At 38.0% G+C, this 27,636-nt stretch overlaps 1 protein-coding gene across 2 annotated transcripts in view; it reads right to left on the reverse strand.

Annotated features, from left to right (window-relative positions):
* Positions 1-6,435: 6,435 nt before the first annotated feature.
* TRIP11 (thyroid hormone receptor interactor 11) overlaps positions 6,436-27,636 on the reverse strand; it is a 32,759-nt gene continuing 11,558 nt past the window's right edge. For both annotated transcript variants that reach the window (XM_075103736.1, XM_075103735.1), the window contains 11 exons: positions 24,478-27,507; positions 21,231-21,371; positions 20,822-21,015; positions 19,129-19,292; positions 18,704-18,807; positions 18,271-18,370; positions 12,869-12,950; positions 11,947-12,061; positions 11,269-11,391; positions 9,821-9,968; positions 6,436-8,697 (listed from right to left, as the gene is read on the reverse strand). In XM_075103736.1, coding sequence (XP_074959837.1) covers positions 8,489-8,697; positions 9,821-9,968; positions 11,269-11,391; positions 11,947-12,061; positions 12,869-12,950; positions 18,271-18,370; positions 18,704-18,807; positions 19,129-19,292; positions 20,822-21,015; positions 21,231-21,371; positions 24,478-27,507 — 4,410 coding nt within the window. In that variant the 3' untranslated portion in view covers positions 6,436-8,488. The remainder of the gene's footprint in view (positions 8,698-9,820; positions 9,969-11,268; positions 11,392-11,946; positions 12,062-12,868; positions 12,951-18,270; positions 18,371-18,703; positions 18,808-19,128; positions 19,293-20,821; positions 21,016-21,230; positions 21,372-24,477; positions 27,508-27,636) is intronic.

Here is a 27,636-nt window from a genome sequence, read left to right on the forward strand (position 1 = left end):
AACTTTTGAGTTGGTGTGAAATATGCCTCTCTCTCCTAGCCATTTGAGATGTCACTCAATTTCTACATGCAAACATTCAGAAGACTTTCTTATCTCTAGTTAGGTGATCTAGTAGCATACACGCGCAGCTTCTGCAACCACAACAGCCATCCCAGCTGTGGTACTACAACAGGAGGAAATCTAAATAGCATATATTCACACTGGAAGAAAATATTGCTGTCATAACAGGAATAAACAAAATTGACAGAAACAGACTTAAAAAAAAAAAAGCAGCACTTTCTTTCTGGGTGCAACATTTCCTGAACAATCCAAATAAGCCCCCCAAAACCTAACAACTCAAGGTGTAGAAGAACTCAAATCAAACTGACTACAAACAGAGAAAAAAAGGGGTGTTTTCAGTCTGCTTAAGATGTCTGGGAAATGTTTTTGGTGTTACTGTAGATATTTACAGTAATATTTATTAGATGACCATCACAGACCAAAAAAAGTTAACCTTTCCAAAGGCAGTTTGGCACAGACTGCCAGACACTTGAGTGCAAGCAATACTGATTTTAAAATCTAATCTGTGAGAAGCTGTTTAATGGCTATCTTAACACAAGAGTAGAGGAAGATTAATTCACTATCAGTGCTCAAGGATGATGTACATCATCTGTGAACATTTTAAAAGAAATTAGACTTAACCAGCAATGCCACAAGCTCAATAAGAAGGCACAGAACAACTCCAGATTACTTAATATCACAGAATCACAGGTTGGAAGGGACCTCAGGGGTCATCTAGTCCAACCTTTCTAGGAAGAGCGCAGTCTAGACAAGATGGCCCAGCACCCTGTCCAGGCGACTCTTGAAGGTGTCCAACATGGCCGAGTCAACCACTTCCCTGGGGAGATTATTCCAATGGTTGACTGTCCTCAGTGTGAAAAATTTCCCCCTCATGTCCAATTGGAATCTCCCCAAGAGCAACTTGTGCCCATTCCCCCTTGTCCTCTCCATGTGACTCTGTGTAAAAAGGGAGTCTCCATCTTCTTTCTAGCTGCCCCTTAAGTACTGGTACATGGTGATGAGATCCCCTCTGAGCCTCCTTTTCTCAAGGCTCAACAAACCCTGTTCTCCCAGCCTATCCTCATATGCCAGGCTTCCCAGACCTTGGATCATCTCGGTGGCCCTTCTCTGGGCCCCTTCCAGCCTGTCCACATCCCTTTTGTATAGAAGGGACCAGAACTGTACACAGCCCTCCAGGTGTGGCCTGACAAGCACTGAGTAGAACAGGATGATGACTGCTTTATCTCTGCTGGTGATGCCCTTTTTGATGCAACCCAGCATCCTGTTGGCCTTCTTGGCCGCAGCAGCACACTGTTCGCTCATGTTGAGCTTTCTGTCCACCAGGACTCCCAGGTCCCTTTCCACAGAGCTGCTCTCCAGCCAGGCCGATCCCAGTCTGTGCTGCACTCCTGGATTATGTTTTCCCAGGTGCATGACCTTACACTTTTCCTTGTTGAACTTCATAAGGTTCTTGCTGGCCCACTCTTCCAGCCTATCCAGATCTCCCTGCAGAGCAGCTCTCCCTTCTGGAGTGCCTACTTCCCCACTCAACTTGGTGTCACCAGCAAACTTCATCAGGCTACACTTGATGCCATCATCCAGATCACTTATAAAGATATTGAATAACATTGGGCCCAATATCGATCCTTGAGGGACTCCACTAGTGACAGGCTGCCAGTTTGAGAAAGAGCTATTTACCACCACCCTTTAGGTGCGGCCTGTCAGCCAGTTCCCCACCCACTGCACAGACCCCTTGTCTAGGCCATAACACATTAATTTCTCCAGCAGGAGACTGTGGGGGACTGTATCAAAGGCCTTGGAGAAGTCTAGGTAGACAATGTCCACCACCTGCTCTATGTCAACCAGGCAAGTCACTTCGTCATAGAAGGCCACCAGGCTTGTTAAGCACGATCTGCCTTTAGTGAAGCCATGTTGGCTTTTCCCAATCACGTGCTTCATTTGACTTGTGATGGCCCCCAGGAGGATCCATTCCATAACTTTCCCAGGGACTGAAGTAAGGCTGATGGGCCTGTAGTTACCCGGATCCTCCCTCGGGCCCTTCTTGTAGATAGGGGTAACATTTGCCTTCCTCCAGTCCTCTGGGGCATCCCCTGTTCTCCATGACTTCTCGAAGATTATGGAGAGCGGCCTTGCGGTGATGTCAGCCAGCTCTCTCAACACCCTTGGGTGGATGGTGTCAGGGCCCATTGATTTGTAGGGGTCAAGCTCCTGTAGTAGTAATTCATATACTAACTCTTCCTTCACTGATGGTGGGTCAGTGTTTGGATCAATTGGCAATTTTGTTCCTAAAGCCTGGGACCCAACAGTGCTGGTAAACACAGAGATGAAGAAGGTGTTGAGGACCTCTGCCTTTTTGGCATCATTGGTGACTGACTCTCTCCTTTTCCATTTAGCAGTGGGCCTACGTTTTCCTTCTTTCTCTGCTTATGGTTGACATACTTGAAGAAACCTTTCCTGTTATTTTTCACGTCTACAGCCAGTTTCAATTCAAATTGGGCTTTTGCTTTTCTGACTGCGTCTCTGCACACTCTGGCAATGCCCTTGTAGCTCTTGACGGATAATCCTCCACTTCTCCATCTCTGGTACGCCTCCCTTTTGGATTTGAGTAGACCCAGGAGGTCATGGCTGAGCCACGGGGGCCTCTTGCTCCACTTACTTCCCTTTCCTTTATAGGGGATAAATTGGCTTTGTGCTTCCAATAGAGTCTCCTTGAATAACTCCCAGCACTCACTAGCTCCTTTGTCTTCCATGGAAGCTTCCCATCAAATCCCTCCCAACTGAGCCCTGAGTGAACTGAAGTTTGCTCTTCTAAAATCCAGAACCCCTGTCTTAGAGGTGACCTTCAGCACACTCAGCAGGATCCCGAACTCCACAACATTGTGGTCACTGCAGCCAAGGCTATCACTAACTGAGATATTACAAAGCAGGTTTTCTCAGTTTGTGAATAGCAGGTCCAGCCGTGCCTCATTCCTGGTTGGCACATCTAACATTTGTATCAGGAAACAGTCCTCTATACATTCCAGGAACTTGGTGGATGACACACGAGCTGCTGTATTGTTCTTCCAGGATATGTCTGGGTAGTTGAAGTCACCCATCAGGACCAGGTTCTGTTGGCCAGAAGCTTGCTGTAGTGCCCCAAATATCACTTCGTTGTCATCGGCATCGTGGTTAGGAGGTCGATAGCAGATGCCCACTGTGAGGTCCTGCTTGGAGATGACCGCTTTGACTTTAACCCAGAGGCATTCGACAGAGCAGTCACAATCACCATAGTTGACTTCGATACATTCAAGGTTTTCCTTAATGTAAAGTGCAACTCCTCCACCTCTTCTACCCTGCCTGTCCTTACGAAAGAGCCTGTAACCGCCCATTGCGATCCCCCGGTCATCTGCATTGTCCCACCATGTTTCAGTTACTCCTATGATGTCATAACCTTCTGAGTGGGCACGGAGCTCCAGTTCCTCCTGTTTGTTACCTAGACTGTGTGCATTTGTGTACATACACTTGAGGTGATTACTCTTTTGTTTCACCTCTTGGGAGACAGCTAATGAACCTTTATCACCACAATGCTTGGCCTGACTTACCCCCGTTGGATGCGCTGGTGTGAGAGTTTTCGCAACAGATCCCACCCCCCAAGTCCTTCAGTTTGAAGCCCGCCTCACCAGGTTAGCCAGCCTACTGCTAAAGATTCCTTTACCCCTTTTAGACAGATGGATTCCATCCCTCCCTAGGATGTCATAGTCATTGAAGAACACCCCATTGTCATAAAAGCCAAACCCCTCATGGTGACACCAGCCACATAGCCAGGAGTTGATATACATTATTCGCCTGTTTCTGGCTGCTCCCTTCCCTCGAACTGGCAAAATGGAAAAGATCACCTGGGCGCCAATGTTTTTCACTTGCTCCGCCAGGGCTCGAAAGTATTCCTTGATTTTACCCAGGTTACAGCTCTCAGTGTCGTTCATGCCTACATGAAATAGTGTTTTCCTGATGAGTTGTGGCAGCCTCTCAGCAACGTCTTGGACCTTTACTGAATGATAAATGTCCATTTTTAGGTATGAAAATTTAAGAGTTATCTTCCAACTGTTACTTCCTACAAGGAAAACAAGTCTTTAACCACTTGATACAATATATTTCTGCTTGGCAAAATGTTTGAGAGTTTTAGCAGCATGGCTGAACTCTTAGTTTGGAATAAATTTGTCCGAATTAGCTTTTCAACACATCTAACAAAACCAGCAAACAACAGGCACGTTCCTGGCACACTTATGCTGATAACATACTTTAACGACTGCAAAATGTATTTCAGAGTTAGATACGTGATGCTTTCAGATACCGAAACTTAAAATATCATACTTTTCTGTAAGCTTGAGAAAAAACAGAATAGTCCAAGACTCTGTGTTGCTACCACTGTAAACAACATGCCATGTACAGATTATTTTTTCCTTAAAAAAAAATGCCAGCAGCTGCCTATTCCTTCATTTTTTATTGAAGACTGGTTTCCATATTTAAGCTTTGCGGGGCTGCAAATAAATTAAGCAGTATATAATGGCACAACACAATAGAACAAAAATTATAGGCTGGTAATTTATATATATATTGTTTTCTAAGAAAGCTAATTAGAAGCCTTTCACATGAAAGACGACTACTCAAGGCAACAAAATACTAACTTTACTGGAAGGGGGAAAAAAACCCAAAATATAACTAATGTATACAATGTTTTTAATTCCTCAAGCCTTACTTCTACCACTGCCATATGTGTATATATACATATATGTATTTTATGTGGGGCTTTTTTTTTTTTTTAACATCAACAAAAGTATATTGACACAAAGACTACTTTGGTTTGAATGTATAGATAAATCAAAAACTCATCTGTTTGAAAGAATGTATGAAGCTTTTAGCCCTGCTATTTCCATAGTATAAGAATGTCTCTCTATATTAAACAAATATTTGTATTTTTTCTTCAAGTAGCTGACAAAAAAAGAATTTAATTTTATGCCAGTTAACTCTACTCCCAAACTGGGGCTGCCTGGGAGGATGTGACATCAAGTTCACAAGTATGTCTACTTTAAAAAGTTGAGAAAATTATTCTTGAACTTTTATAGGATAATGTGGCAACAAAGTAATCAAAACTGACAGTAAGAAGACAACAAGGCTTAAAATTGCAAAGTTTTCACGAGGTATGCAATAATGTGAAATACTTACAAGGCAAGCATCTTCCATTTGGCTTCTTCCCCTTTATGAATCAGTCACTGCTATGTATACTCCTCCAGGTAGCCTGCCTTATTAGTAACTATTTATGCAAGATGGGTCAAGAACATGAATAAGAATCAATAATAAAATGCAGGCTGGGAACTGACATTTGGTAAAACAACTTCTTTCTGCACTGGTCACTATAATGTGACAAATTATATGGCTGTGTCTAAATGGCTTAATGCAGGAGTTTAACTAATTACCTGTGCATTCTTTTACAGTAACAATTAGGATGATCAACCAGTTACTTCCTTCTCTTTGCACTGAATGCAAGATGAGCAAAGAACAGCAAAAAATGAAATAGTCTAAAGAGGAGAACAGAAAATCCTAACCCTTATTTTGCCCCCTTATATCAACTTCGCAAAATAAATTCCTTACTAGAGTTCTGTTACCTTACCTCTAAAGATAACTGACAGCTTGTTAGACCAAAACTAGGACGACCATACTCTTTTTTTCATTACAAAAGCAAGGTGAAAGAGAACAATTAAGTTAAATGAAGAATGAAAATTTTTAACTACTGCACCTGCCCATAAATTCCAGAGATATTTTTTTCTCTCCCCTGCTGCTGTGTGAAAGACCCACATAATTAACAGGATAGACTACATGGGTCTCGTACATACATGTGGGAAACTGGTATGGTAAATACATATGAAACAGTTATCAAGCACAAAGTAAACACAGACGAAAACTTAAAGAAAAAATAAAACCACTAATCTTTCCATGAAAACAAATCTTGAAGGTTTATCACAGTCTGAGAAATAGTCTAAGACAGACAAGAGAAAGAAGGCAATGAAGTTGTTCTACACTTTTCAGTGGGAAAGTACTGGCCAGAACACAGAGCACATTTGATTTCTAGCAAAGCAACAAAACCCACCAATATAGTTGTGAATAAGCCCCAGAACAGAAACCTGTAAGCCATGAGGCTTTTCTCCACAGTTCAGCAGATCTGCTAGACTTAAGGACTGAAGCCTCTTATATCTCTCCAGTAGAGGATTTTCTTCTCTCCAAATTAGCTTAACAAGGAACTCTGAAGTTCTTCAATACCTTTGCTTGGTTTTAGATTTCCCTCCTCAAACTCATAGCTTACTGTGTAAATCAGCTCTATTTACAGCATGCAGAAATAAATGGTGTTTCATGTTTTATTTATTGGCATTTATAAAGCTTCCTGGAAAAGAAACAAGTACATATTAATTTCTGTGCAATTAAAGAAAAAATTTGCCCCCAAAATATCTGCTCAGTCAGTATATTCAGAGGATAGTCAGCAGCACGAGTCAATCTGTAATTTATAATATGTAAGTAATAATTTTTAAAAACTAAACTTTTCCTTTATTTGGCTCACCAAAAGGCAATTTTATTCTGAAGCAACTATATATCCTTAAAGACACATGACTATGAGAACCAGAGAGACTGCACAGAAGCATCTGATTTCAGTTTTCTTTATATTTGTTACAGCCTAGTTTAAATGAATATGTACATTTGAAGTACCAAACTGAAATGTTCTCAGCCAAGGTAATTTCAAATTCTCAATACATTTATTATGTAATGCAGAATTTATTTGGTATACTATGTGTGGCTGCTATCCTTTCAGAAATCAAACTGCCAAATTAATTATCTTGTGTATAATAGAGTAAAAAAATTGAAAATAAAAACTCAATATGGTCAATCCACTTCTAAATTTGCATAAGTCTCCCATGGAACATTAACATACTGGAGAAAAGGGACTTAAGCAGTTCTGCAAGTAAATACAGTAATTAAAAAAAAAACTTTGCTAGATTTCAAGGCAACAAAAGAAATCGACTATTTGACCCCTATATAAATAAATGCAAAGATTTCTTGCATTATTTTGGTTGATACTGTACAAGTTTCAGTAATTAATTTTATTTAAATGTAACTCTTACAACAATTTCATCCAGGATCTTAATGAAAATGGGAAGTAAAGGTTGACAGTTCTAATATAGAACTTGCACAACAGTTATCTTAACACTGACTAAACAAGGAATGGCATATAAAAAGATTCAGAAATTACACATTTTAAACTGAAGATGTTTTATCTCAGATTCACTATGAAGATGACTTTTGCAAGAGGACTTTTATCCTTTAGTATGCAACTTCATTCTTTACCTGCCAAACAAAATGTACAAGTTATCACAGCAAAATTTACACCACAATTGACTTTGGCCTTGGTCTTACAAAGACCTATTTACACATTTGAGATAAGTAAGCATCTTCTTCCCTTTAAAGTCTATACATGTGTTCAAGCTTTAAGCCTGTATTTGGATCTACAAAATCCTGCAAGATAAAAGAGTCTCTCAAATATACATCTGAGACCACTAGAGTACAGTGTCTTTATATAAGTGAACCTACCTTTCTTTTGCTATATTACCCACTCTTCATCACATGGACACCTTTAGAAAATGAAGCACTCCCAGTTAACTCCTTGGTGCCGATGGACTTGACTGCTGAAAGCAGCTATTAGTCTGTCCGGGGGGGGGGGGAATCAAATAATTATGCAAAGAAGATATTAACATGTCTCAAATTGCCCCCAAATGTGACCAGTCCAGTAAATGAGAGATACATGTCCTAGTGTACATGAAGTAAATGTCATAAATCATGTGGGAAGACTGCAAGTGCTCAATAATCACACTCCCATGTGCTGCCTTATTCTTTGGAGTTTGTGTCATTAATTGATCACTTCAACTGAGATCAATTTTGGCTGGAGATTCTTCCTGAGGTTTTTGGGGGCTTCTTCTTCCCCCCCCCCCATGCTGGTTCTTGAAGATCTGCTATTGGCAGTGGGCCATTTTAATGGAAAAACAGATCGATACCGAAGAGTTAACACTGTCCATGCATAACCAAAACAACTCAGAGTATAACTGAAGTTTAAAAATCCTTCTGTTTGTCTTGTGACAATCTAGCAACAAGACAGATTTTTCTTTTTCCCTCAGTTTAAGATTCAACCCACACCCAAAATGAATGCCTGCTATAACTGGTGGCAGCTATTCATGCCACCATTAGAATTTCCAAAGCACTGCTTAGTTCATAATTAGAAGAAAAGCAAAGTACAACTGCAAAAAAGTACACAACTTTTTACAGAAGGCCTCAGTGTGGTAAGTTATATACAGCATAGTGTCTTCGTTTTCCATAAAGTGCTACTATCATCATGTTGATACAAGATCATCTATTGTTTTAGGAGGTCTTTTAGTACAGCACCAGCACTGGCATCAGGGGACACTGGCAGCGGTGTAAAAGTAGGCAATGCATCAGAAATAGGTTTCATAAGCAGATGGCCAGAACTACCAGCAGGTGTTATGAGAGGCACTGCGGCCGATCGAGGTGCTAAAAATGGGTTTGTATCTGGTCTTCTGCTCATTCCCAAGACTGCAGAATCTGAAATGTAAAATAAATTAAAAAAGGAAAAAAAACCCCAAACCCAACAACCCCAAACCAAAACCCCAAACCCCCCCAAAACAAAAAAAACACACCACAAAAAACCCAAACCAAAAACAACAAAAAAACCCAAAACCCAACAAAAAAACCACTTTGTTAGAAAGCATTCATAAGCCCACCCATTTTACAGCAATTGTTCACAAACACGTTCTAGAATTGCCTGTTACTTTTGCAACATGAAAATCCTATCTTCTTGCTTCTTTGACTGTAGACTGTTAAAGACTTTCATTATCTTCTCTCATCTTGGATCCGATCTGCCACTGCTTCTTTTGCTGAACAATTCTTATGTCTACACTTCAGGCCACCAGTTACAAGACTTGTGCTTGTTGGCAGCTCAAATTCAGTAACAGCTCAGGCTACCCCCAAAAAATCTATACATTTCTGTGACAGGCAACATGAACACCCTTTGCCAAGGATCACTTCACGCCTGCAATGTCAGACATTAAATATTTGTCACGTTGACTCCAGCACTATGCAAAGGCATAAGAGCTCTTGTGCATGCACTACAATGCAGCACATAGGTAGGTTTCCCATCCTGTGGTGTATTGGCACAGCTTCCCCAGGGACAGCCCCAAGAAAACCCCTGTAAACACTCCAGACAGTGGGTCACAATTTACCCCGAGACAAAACTTAACATTTGCTTATTAGTCAAATTCTAACAGAATTTTAGTTCTGATAATGAAAAGTATTAATAAGCTTTTTTTTTAAAATCTAACAATCAACTTGCCCCTCCTCACCTTCTCCCATCAAATCCACGCTCAGCTCCAGATGTAACCTGTTCTCAAGGTTCCTACACTGGATGTAGAGCAGAAACTAAACTGACATTCCCATACCATACTAGTTATTTGGACAGCTGATTTTACTCAGATTTTTTTCATTTTAAAAAAGGTCTTTCATCCTGTAAACATCCTAATTCTCATAAATGCATTTCTGTAGATGATATACTGACACTCATGTCCAGCACTTAAAAAGTGCTGGAAGCACAGAATCATTGAAATCCCCTTGAAAATTCTACCTTTAGTTATGTTCTGTGTCAAGATTCAAATTTTCCTTCAAATGTTACCTTGTATTTGACTGTTGAATGGAGTACTGCTAGTGTTACCCGTTCCTGCTGCTCCTAAAGGTTTCATATCATGAACAGAGAGCTTGGGTGGAGGAAGGCTTGGGCAAGACTCTGTTTCGAGGAATTTCACAAACAGTTCTGAAAAAGACTACAAGAGGCTACTAGTTATTATATTTTACTGATGCTCGGTTGAAAAGTAAGTTAAAAATACATATATATTAAAAAAAAAGCTGTCAACAGCCTCCAAAGAATTTTGTACTGGTACTTGCTACTAAGTACTTAATACTTGCTACTAAGTAGTCCTTAGTGAGTGACAATGAAATTTATTTTCAAAACACATTTTTTCTTCTTGTCTCAGTAAGTGGTATTTATGTGAAATTGATAAACTCTAAAGATAACACACATAATTCCACCACGGTTCCATTATCGATTTAAGCCAATTGTTTCAAGAATCCCATGCTACTACTGACATCGCAGTGTTTCCTGTGTGCTCAAGCAAATCACTCCTCCAGAAACACATAAAACTTAAATATTTCTCTTAAAACCCATTGCTTTCTTTATTTGACAAAAAGTCTTGAGTAAAGGAAGCATGGAATGATTAACATGTCAGTAGCATCACATGATAAAATTTTGCTTAGTAAAGCCTGTACTATACATACAAAAGCCTTAATTTTCCTCTTTTATGTCTGTAGTTAATCAGACCACAATCCTCTGGTGGCCTAAGTGTATGCACTATTTTAGTGGGCAAAAAACAATCCCTACACTTCAAGGTAATTTACAGGAATCAATTCTCAACATATTTTTTTAGCTCAATGAGCAAAAACTCAAAGCTAATCCAAAAAGCCCAGTCCCTCACTGCTCTATCCTTGAATGCATTATTTTACTGGTCTGCAAAATTGAAAGTTCCATAGTTTAACTGCTCCCATGGACCATGCTATGAGAACTGTTGCTTTACAGTATTTGAAACTTAAATATCAACTTTTTATGTTGTACATAAGAGGCACGAGCTACAGCAGCTGAGAAAGCTTTTAAAATGAAATTTAAAGGACATACGGGAACACAGTCATTAAAATACACTGTCATCATCTTTTACACTGCTGAATATTGTAGGATTCCAGACTCCCACATTTATTTAACTTCCAACACTGCCAGTTTGCAAGAATAAAGTCCATACTGTAAGAAGTCAGTGATCCCACGAACCAGTGGAACGGTAACCGACTTTCTGTATTAGCCCAACACTTATTATTGTATAATTTTCATCAATGCATACATATTTATTTAGTGCAGAAAAAAACCTTATGCCAAAGCAGTTGCACATAAACAAATAATGCAAGATACGGTAGCATCGGTAAATGAAGCTCAATATACTGGTGAGCCAAACATGGCATTAATACGCAACTGCCCCATTTTTTCCACTCAAACGTAGAGAATGCACAATTAACTCTTACACTATTAAAAATGTTCTGATGAGTTGGCCTCAAAGGTGTACTAGGGACACTCTTTGACCCAGCTCCTCCACCAAGCCAGCCAGTCACCCATCTTGTGACTCCTCTTTGGTCTTCAGACAATAACTAGAAAGCATTAAAAAAAAAAAGTTAGGAAACCAAAAATAAAGCAGCAGATAAAAGAAACTGCAACATTGTGCTAATTACAATTATTCGCCATAACTATGTGGGAATCCTACATAAACAAAAACTTTATTCACTGTCAAAACCTTATTCTCTGCCTCCCAAAGACTGGCAGGCTAAAAACCTGGCTCTTTATTTGACAATATAAGCCCCACATTCTTCACAATTCCTAGTGGTCTCTATAAAACTGGCTTACTTTTCTGTAACTCACATATTACAGCTATTATACACAACAGCACAAAGTTAAATCCCTTCCTTTCTGCATTAACATTCCTCAGCAAAATGAGATCCATTCTATTAAAATAATATTATCAAAAGATTCCATTAAGATCAGCATGTCCCGCAAAAACAATGAATTCAAAGGACAGAACAAAAAAACCATACTTTCTCCACAAGAAGTGCAGGGACAGTCACATTTAGTTTAGCAGCAAGTCGTTCTATTTTCAAGTAGGGATATTGCAAATAAAAAAGGAATTCTAGTTTTCTGCAAAGTATTACCTGATCGAGTTCTTCCTTTTTTATTCCTAAAATACTTCCCATTAACCTTAACACCTCGGGACGTTTATTTTTTGGAGTATGAAAATGCCCAACAAAGAGATTTCTCATCAGGAGCCTGCAGAACAAAGGAAGCTTGTTATACAATCCACTCTTACAGTGATACTGTAATATTGATGCATTTATTCCTCAGAATCTTGTCTAATTTCCAATAATCCAAATAAATCTAATACGGGGAACTAAAAGGATACCTCACCAACTTCCTTCCCCTACAAGTTATAACACTTCTTATACAGTGTCAATTTGGACAGTATTAGAAATATTGTATGCAGTAAGGTGAAACTGAATTGTACATGAGCAAGTCTTGATGCAAGTACTACAATCAGGGAGAATGCTTATTTTAAGATCTTGACTCAAGAGAGTGTTTAAACAGATTCCTATGAACAGTCCCAAATCAAGATGTAAGGAAGGAGAACCCATTTGCCTATCCCTGCTTCAGTTCTAACGGGTAAAGGGGGGGGGGGGGGGGGGGGGGGGAACCACCACCACCAAAAACCAAGGAAGAGAGATATACACAACATCCAGGCCATACATGAAAGGTCTTGCTGTTCACACATTAGACATTGTAACAGATGTTCATTGAGAACTTTTATCTCCATTTGCAGAGCTCATACTACTGAGGTGCACTTCTACTTAAGAAACATATCACTAATCCAAATTTACACACATGTTAGTTTTACTAATCAAAATTACTATTTACAATAACTAAGGAATTAAAAAACGTCAAAATAATCAAAGTATAATTCCAAGATCATACACAGAAGCCCACTTCTGCACTACTCTTGCAACCGCGTCAGTAACATACCTGTATGCTGTGAGGAATGAAAACCAAAAACACACCCCAAGTCCTTCATTAAAGACTTACTTGTCCACTTTTCCTTCCGTGCTGTTCATAAGATTCATTAGTTTATTTTGTACATCTTCTAGCATTTCTCTTCTGATCTCACCTATAAAATTTTATGTCACAGCAAATAAACAAAACTTGAAACTTTGTTGCAAAACTTATTAAAAATACAAACTTCAAAATAAAAATATGCTAATATTGTTATGGTGCTTTTTTTAAAAAAAAACAAAATTGGCTGGATTTTTTATTAAAAAGTGTCAACTTAAGTTATTATTATTTGAAATCATAAGCTAAAATTTCTGGCATGATACTCAATGTTAAAGTACAGGAACACAGCAAATAAATCAATTGCAGAAGGTCTGATGAACTGCTCTGCTCCCCCTAGGTAATACAGAACTGGAAAGACACTATTGATCAAGGTCTATAGTCCTGTGGTGGCAATCTTTTTCACATTCTAACCAAACTGCATGTTGGCATCAGGTTTTTTGACCTCAGTACTTAACCTCAAATATTTCCTAAACACAGCTATTCTGCATACTCTACTATCAGGTTGCTAAAGCCTTGAAGTACTAAGTAGTTCTCCAGTTTCCCAAGAGAATTACCAGCTAGCAAAGCAACATCAGTAATTTTTTGTGGGTCTCTTCTGTTAGGACCTTTCCCGCTCCTGTTAACAGATGCAAGCTCTTGAAACAGCATGCTGGGACACGCTAATGCATCCTAGAACCAGTGCTGTGCTTCATGATTCAGTACACTGGCAAGAAAGGTTCTGCAGATATTTATGCAAGATTCCCTCTGGAAAACTTCTCGGCATACAAATATTCAGATAAAAATTGCCGAGATGAAATGCCACAGCTACCATGAACCAAAAGACAAAACTGAGAGGAAAATAGCAAACACTTTCAGTCAGGTATCGTGTCCTGCAAATTAAGTGAATAGGCCAATATTGTAACTTTATTAATATGAGGTTGTCTAGGAGTGTGCTACAAGTCACTACACAGATTTTCTGCCTTTTTCTCCACGCCGACTCCAAGATCTGATATGGTCCTGTAGTGGCTGCAATGGAATCGATTCACCTAGGATATCACAACACTGACAATGACATTCTTGGCCTACACAAAGGACCCTATTTCTCCTCTTCACAAAGCTGAAACAGGAACTATTAGAAGAGTAAGAGAGTTTAGATTCTGCATTCACTAGTGCTATAAAACTTTTCAGCTTTCTGAAATTCCTGACCTTAACCAACGATTTGTCTACTACCTATGCACTCAAGCCTCACACCATCAGAGTGTCTAACAAAGGAGATACAAATTTCATTAAAAAGGAGTCATGGCATGATATTGCTATATTCACTCTTGCCCCAAAATTTCACAGCACCAACTTCTCTACAATTCCAAAATTCCACTAACATGAATTACTTGTTAGCTCAAATACAGAATATACCCAATTACCCCAATCATTCTTTGTCAGTAACTCAGGCTTTCTCTGACCTCCCACAAAATTCATAAAAATAAAGCTCATAATAAAAAAGTTCTCCTAAAAGTTTTATTTGCCGTAAATATTTTGCAACAATCTGACTGTAAAGAAACATGGCACAAAGCTTTTTATAAAGAGAAACTCAGATATACTAGAAAACTGATAAAAGTATCTGATGTTCAGGTCTACACAAGTTTGTACAAACAAAACAGAGTAAAAAGTGCTAGAAAAACTCATCTCACTTAAATCCCCAAACACAGGATTTAAGAACACTGGCAGTAAAAAGTTCTCAGACAAGAAAACAAATAAATACAAAGTACAAAGAATTCTTAGAAGTTAAACTACAAACGGCTTCACCTCAAGACAGCAAAAATACAATTTTTCACCAAATTGGTGTTCTGCTAGACACCACACCTTTGAAGTTACCTTTTTTCCTAATGAAAGTACAAGTAAGTCTTAATCACACACAAAGGCTTGACAAATATATTATAACATGGACTGTCCATGTGAAGACCAACTCTACCCTACAGTTACGTAGCAAAAATGATGAGCTTTTTCTCCTCTCCCTCTATACGGTTGAATGCTTATCCTCAAATCCTATGGAAAAACTGCTGATCACCTTAACTTCCCTACCATTTTAACACTTCTTGGGCTTATACTAATTAGAAGTGCTTCATTAAAAAAAAAAAACACAACAAACCAAAACCCACAAAAGATACAAGATAGATACAAGTGCAGTGTAATTAATTTCTAAAAAGCCTTAACATCTTTGTAAGAAAAGGGACTTTTATGAATTTTTTATACCTTTCAAATCATCTGGGATGCATGAAAAACATTCCACTCTAGTTTCCACATGACTTTCAATCTTTAATAAATGCATGCCATAACTACGTTGACACAACGTGGTTCTCAATTAACATGAATAACACCATGAGAACCAGCACAGAGTTTTCATATATACGCACATCAAAGTTAGGCTGTGAAACAGATACAGCCTAATATGTTGTGTTCTCTTTTTTCCTGGCAGAAAGATTTTGTATCAAAGAGTATCAACTTATAAGGACAGCTACACAGCTATATTCCGTCCACAGTGACTATGCAACTCTATCATTAAACATATTTTTTAAATGGAATACTTCCTTCTAAAACAGAATCTTATAGTTGAAAAGGACTTGAACATGTACTTCATGTGCACGAAAAGACTGAATAACAAAAAAGACCTGAGCCAAAATTCAGCATGGACTGCTGTAAACCAGACATTTACAACAGTCTCCAATAATCTGTTAACCATTTATGGCAATCCAGAAAACTGCATCTGGTACATCTTACACTTTTCCCTTAAAATCACTTCTCCTGCCAAAAAAAATCCATAAAGAAATCCTTCAAAAGATTTGGCCAACAAAGCTGTGTCTGGGAATGTATCTGGCCAATTTTCAATAAGACATTATAAGCTTTCTTGTGTAAATAGAGAAAAAGGAGTGGGTTTTTTTCTTTTTTTTTTTTGTCAATAAAAGTTATGATTTATTCTACAACATTAAAATGCTGCTTCCTTTATGCAACAATCCCTTTTCAATTTTTTTAACAAGTAAACCACTTGCCAAAACAACATAGCCTGATAAAACACTGGGATTCAGTTTCCTCCCAAAGTTCAAACTCTTCCTGCTTTCGTATGCAAAGGTTTGCATTCAAAATTAACCAGTAATGAAAAGCTCTCCATCTGAGAGCGCCATATTGGCCTATGCCAAAGTTAATTTCAATCCAGGGTGTTTGAAAACTTTTGCTGTGAATGTCTGTAGTGAGACAGAGATATACAGATCAGTCAATTCAAAAACAAATCAGTATTTACCTGTACTTTTATGAAGCAGCTTGAAATTGTATTTAGCTTGTAAAATTCATATGTGAACTCAGGGAGCACTCCTACGACACCCACCTGGATGCCAAATTGCACTTACACACAACCAAATTTAAATAAGTACACATTAAATTATGTAAGCGAAAAGTAATAACTTTTTTTGTAGAGTTCTTGCTGAAATTGTGAAGACTTTCAAATGACCTTTCATACCATCTGATCATAAGCAAGTATGCTTTAAGAAAGTATTGTTTCAAGAGTAAAACAGACTACAGTTTAAAAATTAATAGCAGTAATTAGTTGTGTATGTCCAGAGCAAGAGTTACCACTGCATCCAGCGGAGATGATGTTCAAGGTCTTCCACCAGCAAGCCTTAAAGACATTCATGCAAAAATTTCCCACCAACATAGAGGGAAAAATTCAGAAAGTGAGAGCTGTTAAGTAACCACAGAGACTGAGCAAACCTCTGCTCTTCAAGCTCTCTTTAGAGCTGCTTCTGGGACCAATCACAAATTTTCCTCTGATTTTAGATTTATCCCATGTGCTCAGTGAAAGCCTGGCCGTAACAGAGCATGCTGCAGTAACAGCAAAATATAGTGACCCACAGAAATAAAGAGGGAAAGAGAAAATAGGACTCAGCTGGGAAAACGGAGGAGGAAAAGACAGATGAAGACAATAAAAAAAAACCCCTAATATTCCCTCAGCAGTCAGTACTGTTAATAAGTTCACCCATATCAGAACTGTCATGCAACTAGACACAGAGAAGTAACTTTCCCTCTTGGCTCAACGAAACATTGCACACAAAATTACAAGTTAGGCCTGAGATGTAAGTACAGAAATCCAGCAAGTCCTGCTTTAGCTAATGCTATGACCCCTTTCTCATGAAAACTAAAATTAATGAAGTAATGAAAAAAAAACCCCCCACATCTTATGTTACTCATGTAGCTATTTTGTCACCTCCAAGTGAGTCTCCGAGCTTAAAAATCTTACTGATGTTTGCTATCCAAATACACTGTATAAAAGTTACCCTTTTTTTCCATTTGATTAGACTAAATAGTGTAAGGCCATAAAACAGACATACACTGAAATTATATCAGTTTTTGTTAAAGGTTATTCTACCTTTTTAGGCTTTTTTAGACTTTTAATGCTAAACGTGTTTACAAAAGAGACGGCTATGGACCTCTTACACAATTCATTTTTCAGTGATGTCAGGAAGGGGGAAAAAAAACCCAACAACAAAACAAAACCAAACCACCCACCAAACAAAACCAAAACATGACAGAATCACAAAAATCAAAGAAACATTTATGTTGGAAGGGACCTCTAGATCATCTAGTCCAATGCCTCTGGGCAAGCAGGGTCATCTGCAGCAGGCTGTCCTAGAGAATGGCCAGTTGGGTTTTGAGTATCTCCATGGATGGACAGTCCATGTCTCTGGGCAACCTATTCCAATGTTTGATCACCCTCACCGTAAATATTCTTCCTTTTCAAAACTGTTTCTTCTGGCAAATTCGTCTACCATCTGGACAAGTTTTGCCTTCAAATCCGAAGTAATGACATTCATCAAATATTAGAGTACTTAGTCTGAGAAGAATATGAAAGGCATCTCTCTAAATATGAACAATCAGGAAACTTATTTGAAATGAGATCTAAAAACGCAATCTAAAGATGTGTCCAAGACCTTCCACGTAATCTCTTCAGTCTTGCATCCGAGCAAGAGCTGCTCCCTCTCTTACCAACAGCACACCCTTTCTCTCGACCTCGCTGTATTCCTGTGTCTATGTCAAATATATTAAGTAGTTACTTTGGAAAATCTGACAGTATTTGGTGTTTCACAAACCTTTTACTCAAGGGCTTTGGTATTTACAGGGGGGAAAACAACCCCGACTACTACAAGGCGTTCTTTTGGAAAAGATCCCTAACAGAGGTAAACTTACTTTTTTTCCCAAATTTGCTTTATAAACAAGAAAGTCCTCAAAAGGTGGCACAGAATTACTCTTCTCCTCAAAGGAGATGAATTTTGGTGAGTTTCTAGGAATACTACATTGTCTCCTTAGCTGCATGGAATGTTTTAAGCAGAGATTAAAAAAAAATTACTTACCTTCTTTCTTAAGCTCTTCGATCTGCTCCTCTTTGATGTCAAGCTGCTCAGTAAGCCTCGAGGCTGCATCCAGTGCAGCATTTGCTTCTCCTAAACTTTCCTGAGTAGAGGGCAGGAAAGGGACAAAAAGAGAAGCAAGGGAGTTCGCTATCACATATACATTAACACCATACAGATAAAACACAACAGATGCAGAGACTTCAATCACTTCTTTAGAATAACTGTAGACATCCTCAGAATATGGATGGTCAGCAGAGGAATGCTACTTTGCTGACCACCTTTTAGTGCTCCCCTCTCTTCTAGGGAAGAGAGAATAATTACATAACTTAATGTTTTCTTAGACAGTAACACTTAACACAGCAGTTAAAACCAAAAAATTCAGTCAAGAATTAGCATTCAGTTTCATTGGGTTCAACTTCATTATTCAGCCCACCTGCAGTGATACAACTTTTTCTTCTAAGCTTTCCGCTTTTTTCCTCCATTCTGCAGTCTGTTTTTGGTGTTTCTCCAGCTCTGCTGAATACATAGCTTTTTCTTCTGAAGGGTTGAATATACAAAAACAAAAAATCTTGATTCACAACACATAGCTCTCTTTGGGATTCGCAATTGCAAAACCTCAGCATTATCTAGTCTCCATGAGGTAGAGGTGGAATTCAAATTTCATAAATGGGATACTGACCATCAGTTTTCATGGGGCCAGAATTGTTTTTATGTCTTTTTTTTAAAGACAACAGGTTCTGAAATTCAAGCTATCAAAAAGGAAACCAAGTAACTAATATTTAGAAAGTACCAAAATATCGTAACTCTGCCAGTTGATAAAGGCTTGTTGCAATCTTTGCTATTTTTTGACAAACTTACCCTGTTGGAATTGCTCTAGTACCATCTGCAGGTTGGCCAGTGACAATGCATACTGCTTCACTTGGTCCTGGGAGATGGTGAGCTGTAGCACAGTTTCATCTCGCTGCTTGGAAACCAGGTTTAGTTGCTCTTGCAAAGATTCAACCTGCAGACTAGCTTGATGACTTCATGAAAATAAAATACATTATTGTCTTCATAAATAACAGAAGTCATCACAAAGAAAAATAAATCCCATCAAAAAATAGCCTACCTTTAATTTTTCAGATCAATTTATAAAAATTAAGGCAATTTTTTTCCCTGATCCCTCTTTAAAAACAAATTAACAAACAACAAAAAACCTAACAACAGATTTTAAATAAGTCTGTTAATAAAATTTTGGCAATAAAAAAACCCCAAACAACAAAACAACCTACTTTTGTTTGAAGTGCATTAGAAAAAGAAAAACCTAATCTTTGTTGTTCATTATTGTAACAGTATCTTTACCAGAAAAAAAGAATTCACACCTTGCTAATTGTCTGCTTCAATAACTACATGAATCAATAGGTCTTTCTATTAATTTTTACTGTTAAAGCCAGTCTCCAGAAGCTCAGTATACCTTGCTCCATACTGACCACTGAACACCCCACTTCCCATTATGCAGAAATATTATGAACTGGATTTACTCCTATGCCAGTCTTTTCAAAGACTGCATATCAGGTGAGAAACTGGCAGCACTTCTTGAAAGGTATTTGACAAGTTTGATGAAGAATTAAGAAACATCCTGATGAACAGTTTTTACAAAACTTTCTCTCAACTCTTCCATGTTCTCTGAAGATTTTCAGAACTAGTTCTGCTCAACTCAGAAATATCTGCTGAGGAAGAGCAGAAGCTATTTTTGGCACTTAAAGAAAAGAGAAAGACTGCACCTGCATACTTATTTTTTGATTCAAATACTTGTTCACATGACGAACTGTAATAAGATAAAAAAAGAATTCTTTTCCCAAAGTAACCAACTTTCCTTGAGTAACCAACAATATTAAAGCAGTCAAGATAGGCACTGAGTGATTTTAATACTTGGGTTTTCGTTGTTCTGGCTGAAAAATATGATTATGGCAAATAAATTTAAAAAAATCACAACTGGCTCTAGCATCCCAGATTCTGCTATCCATAAGAACTTCAGTGCATCTTGCTTTATATATGTGTGTGTGTGTATATATATTTTATATATATTTACACACTAAAAAGAAAAAAGCTTACAGCAGTTTATGCTTTCCACAGTATCAGGTATGAAGTAAGGATGCATACTTGCCATGCTTTGTGAATTGCTTTTGAGACAAGTATGCACTGAAGCGTATAAAATAAGACTCTTTCTAACTGAATGAAGCCTTCACTTAGAAGTAAGCTAAGTCCACCTTTTCTCATTTGAGAGACAAGTAAATTGATGGGTTGAGGGATTTTTGTTGTTTCTAGTTCTAAGCACTGTCAAAGATGCGAGATTTCAATAAAGTATTTGTACTTTTAGTAGCAGTTAAGTTCTCAACAGTAGCCAAGTGTATTTCAAATCACCTTCCTGACTTAGAGTAACAAAAGTTCCTATCTTTGTTTTCTCAAGTGCTTAGCATGTTATAGAATGGTAATTCAGTAAAATAAAGCCATCAGTACCAGTCTGTGATTTTTACAGCCAATACCATTGCTGTATAAATTAAAAGACTACCTGGCATTCTCCACTGCAGTAGATGAGGACACAAGTTTTTCTTCCAAAATCAAAACTTTCTTTCTTAGCTTGACCTCTCTGTCTTCTGCAGCTAAAGCTTCTCGTGTGTAGGAGTCTTCCATTTCTAACAGGTGATTACGTAACCTCTCCAGTTCCTGATTTAGGCGCTGCTCTTTCTCACGCAAATGCTGTATCTGCATAGAACACACCTTAAGTTGCTCATACTACCATTTTTCATAAAAATAATTTAAGCAAACATAAAACATGTCAGTTGAAGCACATTCGACATGGATCCATTCTAAATGCTTTTTTACAAGTGATGGCTACCAAAAATAATGCAGAAAATACCACAGATGCAATTTCTTATTCTCTTTAATTTCTTGCCACTGTAAATTATTTGGTGGTGTACCTCACTCTGCAGGGCACTGCTCTCCATTTGCTTCTGTTTAAGTGCTACCATGACTTGGTCTCTCTCTTGCTGAAAAGTAACGGCCTTTTCCTGCATTGATTTAACTTCATTTAACAGTTGATTCAATTCTCCTGTCTTGCCCTGTTAAAGATGCAAACAAGCATTTCAAATGCGGCAAATAGTTTTACCAATGGAGACATAGTCCTTGCCCAGAGGAGCATAAAGACAATGCTGGTCTAACAAGGAAAAGGGCAGGACACCCATGGCCCTACAGCACAGAAAAACATTCAGGGAAAATATTATTTTAAAGTTATTTCACTTACAAGTTACAAGACAAAGTAAAAGTTATTGCTAAGAGACGCTATATATATGCACAGTCTTAACTGGCTGCTATGAACAAAGAGAGTTGCCTATCTTTAGATGAGAGATAGGTATTAGGGACATAATGCCTCAGACACTTGTATTTTTCACAATTTAACTCCCCCCCCAGTGTTTGGAATCTATTCTCTGTGATATCCGTTTATTAGGCCATGCACATGTAAATCATCAGCCTAGGTAGGTCAACTTGTCTGAACTTAAAAACTAAACACATGAATAAATCTTTCAAAACAAACCATACGGTGACCTCAGTGCCAAAGATTAGCCTTCAGTGAATCACAGCAATGTCCATCACATTTTCAGAGGTCAAATTTCAATGCATAATGTTCCCACTTACATGCAATTTACTACAACTTTACACTAGCATATCAAGGAGAAGTGTATGTCAGTTACATGGAATTCACATGTACATGTGAATGCATTTTCAGTTATTTGAATCTCCTCAGTATGCTCTTCACCTTTTATCTCCTATGTTGTTGGAAAGCAGTTACTTTTATTGAATACATTGGATAAAAGTAAATCAATCTTTGTTTTTATCACTAATACTTATGACCTTCAATTATTTGTTTTTATTAATCAAATCTAATATAGTCTAATTCCTTTTGCAGTAGAACCATAAGCCTGCAGGCAAACCTTCTCTTTTTATGCCACGTTATCATCTGACACACACAAAATACAACACTGTTTGAATACTATTTTTCCTAGTTCTCCATGGTGAACACAAAGTGTGTAACAAGAACTTCACAGAATCACAGAACGGTAGGGGTTCAAGGGACCCCTGGAGATCATCTTGTCCAACCCCCCTGCTTGAGCAGGCACACCTAGAGCAGGGGGCACAGGACCACATCCAGGTGGGTTTTGAGTATCTCCAGAGAAGGAGACTCCACAACCTCCCTGGGCAGCCTGTTCCACTGCCCTGGAACTTCCACTGCCCTGGAACTTCCACTGCCCTGGAACTTCCACTGCCCTGGAACTTCCACTGCCCTGGAACTTCCACTGCCCTGGAACTTCCACTGCCCTGGAACTTCCACTGCCCTGGAACTTCCACTGCCCTGGAACTTCCACTGCCCTGGAACTTCCGATTTTTGCAAGAAAAACGTCCAGACAAATGTTCCATGCTTGTGAAACTGAAAACCTAAGCCACCAGCAGTGAGTGGAAGTCTGCAGGCCAAAGACATACAACATGGAGAACCTAGCCAGCCAATACAGATTTCCACAAGTTAGAATAAAAAAGAAAATAGTTGGAGGGTGAATTTGTGAAGTATTACCATATTTTATATGGGCAAGACTGATGAACGTAAGTCTCAGTAGTAATTCAAAGCTATTTTTCACAACATAACTGTACTTTGAGAAAATAAAACTTCTCATTGCAATTCTATAGTATTTCTTTAGAACAGGATAGGGAAACCTCTATTATGAGCAAACAGAGCTAAATATCTGTCCTAAGTCAAGCGTCTCAAAAAAACCCAAACCCTAGTTTTTCTACATACATTATGTCCAAGTTGACATTCCCAAATAATAAATATGACACATTTGTTAAATGTAGTTCATATTTTGCTTTTCCAAATATATTACATTGCAGATTTAGTTAGCAGTTTGAAAATGCTTCAAATAGATGTGAGGGTGGTGAGACACTGGAACAGGTTGCCTAGAGAAGTTGTGGATGCCCCATCACTGGAAGTGTTAAAGGTCAAGTTGGATGGGCCTTTGAGCAGCCTGGTCTAGTGGAAGGTGTCCCTGCCCCTGGCAGGGGGTTTGGAACTAGAACCCAAACCATTCTATGATTCTAAGAATTTTTTTATTATTCTTATAGCAGGGGAAAAAATTAATGTGAAATTACTTAGCAATGGTTTGCATAAATACCACACTCTGATAACGGGCAATGCTCATAACTTTGGAAGATGAAAAGGGATGCTAAAGGCAAGAATAAGAACAGTACACATGGAGGGGGACAACTACAAGAGAAGACTGAAGAATGGCAACCAGAACCACCAAGACGAAGAGAATGGGCTCATGGACAGTACAAGAAAAGGAAAGAAAATTATCTGTTTGGAATTAATTAACAGAAATGACTGCCCACTAGGATATATTCACTTTCAGAGCCTACAAAGCAAACCAAAAATATCTACAACCTGGAGTTCTACTGTCAAGCGTTTGTCAAAACTACAGGCAATTCATACATTACTTTGTTAACTCCAGCAGCAGCAGTTCATACAACATGCTGTTGAGCTGCATATGAATGATGCCACATAATTCTTTGCTTTTTTAAAGATTCTTCCTCTAATTAAATGGGCAATTATTAATAAGCCGCTGCAACTTTTACCTGAACATGCACTTTGAAAAAAGTATATATTTCTCCATATGTCAAATTGTAGAGAAGAAACTACTAATTTAGCTTGTCCTAGTGGTTTGTCCAGCCATAAAAGCAAGGTACTTAAACCCATTCATCTCACAGGGATGTTGTGAAGCAATCACATTGCAATGACAAACACTAGAGGAAAGCACACTGGAAATTTAGTCCTGCTGGCCAACTCCACAGAAGTTTGAGTACCATACAATAAAAATAATATAGGACACTTAATGAACAACAGGGCCAAAGCAAAATATTAAGCACCTTTTCAGTAAATGAGCAACTTCCAAACAAATGAAAAATGTAGTTTATGGCTGCATAATTAACAGGTCACATTGTAAACCACTCACGTGCTGACTTTTAATTTCCTAACTTTGTAGGGGGAGGATTTTTGCTGTAGGTAATGCAGTACGGAGTCACAAACGGATTTCAGACAAACACTTGATGGCTACATATACACATAAATGCATTACCATGTGACTAATTTTAAAAGATATTAATAAATACAAATACACATACCTGTTCCTTTTCTTTCAACAGCTTCTCAAAAGCAAGAGCTTTTTCCTTCATTGAGTGAGACTCAAATTCTTTCTCTTTCAGCATCATTGAAAATTGCATATTGGTATCCTGAAGCGCTCGGAATTCTGTTTCTTTTTCCCTACAAGTTGCAACTATTTTTTCATTTTCTTCTTTCAGTTTTCGAATATCCATTTCTAAAATTAAATTTCTTTCTTTAAGATTAGTCACAGCTTGCTTCAAAAGTTCATTTTCATTTTCTTTGTTACTAAGATTTTCACTCACAGAAAGTAACTGATCACTTTTAGATTTAATTAATATGTCTTTTTCCCTAAGTGATTTCTGTAAGACATCATGTTTTTCTTTGATCTGCCTCATCTCTGATTCAGTCCCTTCTTGACTCTTCCTTTCTATCTCTGATGCTGTAGCTACAGAATCAGATAATCGTTGGTTGTTTTCCTGAAGAGTCCTAATAGTTGCATCTTTTTCTTGCAGTTTTTTTTTCAGCTGTTCCAACTCCTTTTGAAGGAGTTTAGATTCGTCACTGAGTACTTCAGGAGCACTGCACTGAATGCCTGAAAACTGTGAAATGGTGGAAGCCGCTGCCACAGAGGGTGTTACCAAATCAAGTTTACTCAGGAGAAGATCTTTGGTGTTATGAAGCTGCCCTATGCTGTGTTGAACTTGTGCTAATTCCTGACTAAAACTTTTCAGCTTTTTCTCATTCTGTTCGTAACTCTGAATCAAGCCATTATAATCTACCTGCAACTTTGAATTACTATCACTTTCAACTGAAATTTGTCCTTGAAGCTTGTGTAACTCTTCTTGGAGGTGAACTGACTCATGCTGCATGTTCTGAACCGTGGTTATTACTTGTTGCTTCCACTCTTCCATCTTTTTTACTTGCTGTTTTAGTTTATCCCGTTCTTGTAGAAGTTCCTCAAACTGATTACTGTTAACACCTCCTGACCCGTTATCAGTACCTGTACTGGATGTCTGCAAGACAGTCAATAATGTTTGGCATTTTTGACTTAGAGCATCTATTTCAATATCTTTTTCTCGAATGATACGGGATAGATTCTGAATAGTTTCTCTAGACATGTCTTGACTGCTGTTTTCAGATCTGTTACATAGCTTTTGATTCTCCTCTTGCAACCTTACCAAAGCTGCTTCTTTAGCAGCGACCATATCCATGATATTACGATACTCTGTTTTTAACTGACTGTTTTCTCTTGTCTTTTCACTTAGAACTGCTAGTACTTGTTCTCTTTCCATAACATAAGCTTGCAGCTGCTGCTGAAGAGAAAGAACATCCTGCCTATAGGCAGCTGAGGAAACTCTAGCATTGAGAGCTTGTATTTCTAAATCCTTCTCTTGAATGATGCGAGTAAGCTTGCCAACTTCATCCTTGGACAACTGATCAATTTGCTGACTTAGTGAAACATTCTTTTCATTTAGAAGCTTAATCTCCATCTCCCTTTCTTTGATACCTTTTACCAGTCTCTCAATTTCAGCTTTAGATAGGTCATGTTTTTCATTTCCGTTTTCTCCATTAAGAGTCTGAACTTTGGTTTCCTGAAAAAGATCAGAGGAATCAGTCTGAATAATCTGTCTCTCTTTGTGCAACTGAGTTTTAATTTGTTCAATTGTCTTCTGCAAATTTTTTATTTCCTCATCTTTCTCTAAAGAAAGTCTTTCATGTGTGACATTCATTTGCTCACACTGAAATTTAGACTCATCTATTTCTTTTCTCTGCTCCTGCAAAGACTGCTGAAGTTGCGCTGTTGTTTGATTCTGATCTTCTATTGTTTTTTTGTGAACTTCTATTTCTTCTTCAAGATTATTCTTTATCACTTTTAACTGCGTTACCTCACTTTCAAGTTCAATAATAATATCTAAAGTTTTAGGCTCAACCATAGGCGTAGATCTACTTTGCTGATCCTTAAGGCGTTCAATTTCTTCTTTCAAATGATTATTTTCTTCCTTCATGACTGCAAGACTTCTGTCTTTTTCCTCCAAGTTCTGTTTTAAGACATCCTGCTTTTTTGAAACTTTTATATATTCCTCAAGTTCCTGCTTCACCTGTAAAGCTTGATTTTTAAATTTTTCAATAAATAGCTCTTTTTCTTTTACGAGTTCTGTCAACTGCTTTTGTCCTCCTAAGCTAGTAGTCAACATCTCTTTTGTTTCTTGATGGTCAATTTCCATCTGCTCAATGCTCCTTTTAACTTCAGCAATCTTAAAGTCTTTCTCTTGATTGAGTTTAACTAGGCGCTCATGTTCAAGCTGCAATGCAGTGGTATCCATACTACGAGCATTTGATAATTCCTCAATAGTTTGGTTGTACTTATGTGCTTGTTCCAAAAGCCTCTTTTCCATCTGGTTTAATTCACTCTCTAACTGTCTTTTTTCCATTTTCAAAGCCTCCACAACAGTGTCTTTTTCCAAGTAAACTTTACTTTTCTCAGAAATGGCATCACTTAACTCCTGCTTTAGTTTTTCAGTTGCTGCTATCAGCTTTCCATTTTCTGTTCTGAGATTAGACAGAGATTTCTCTAAGTCTTCATTTAGTTGTTTATTTTCTGAAATGTCATTCTGTAGTTTTGCAATTTCTACTTCTCTTTCTTTCAGAACTTGATCTTGACAAGTGTACTTAGATTCCCAATTACTTTTTTCTGTTAACTTGCTCAAGGATACAGAAAGCTCCTCCTCTCTTTCTTTTAGCTTCTGCTGCAGTTCTCCAATTTCTTTTTTATTATGCAAATTACAGTCCCAGGCTTTCCTTAATTGTTCCTGAAGATCTTTAATATTATCTTGAAGCTGCTGCTTACTTATATGCAAATCATTGAGTTCATATGAACATTGGCTTAGTTTTTCTTTCTGACTATCTAATTCCTTAACAGTTTCCATCTTCTCAGATTCCAATTCTGACACTTTCTTTCTTTCAAAATCTATGTCAAATTTCAGCTGTTTGATGATACTGTCAGTTTCTGTGTGTTGTTTTGACAGCTGCTCTTTCAGTGTAATCATGTGCTGAAATGAACACAAACAATAATTCATTAGGAGAGGAGACCCAGACGAAAAATGCGTTTCATTCATTTTTATCCTCTGGGCAATTAAAAAAAAATTAAGAGGAAGCAAAAATGTTTCCTAGTTGCCAAC

This window comes from Phalacrocorax aristotelis, chromosome 9 (genome assembly GCF_949628215.1).
Source record: "Phalacrocorax aristotelis chromosome 9, bGulAri2.1, whole genome shotgun sequence".
In the NCBI taxonomy this organism is placed as follows: domain Eukaryota; kingdom Metazoa; phylum Chordata; class Aves; order Suliformes; family Phalacrocoracidae; genus Phalacrocorax; species Phalacrocorax aristotelis.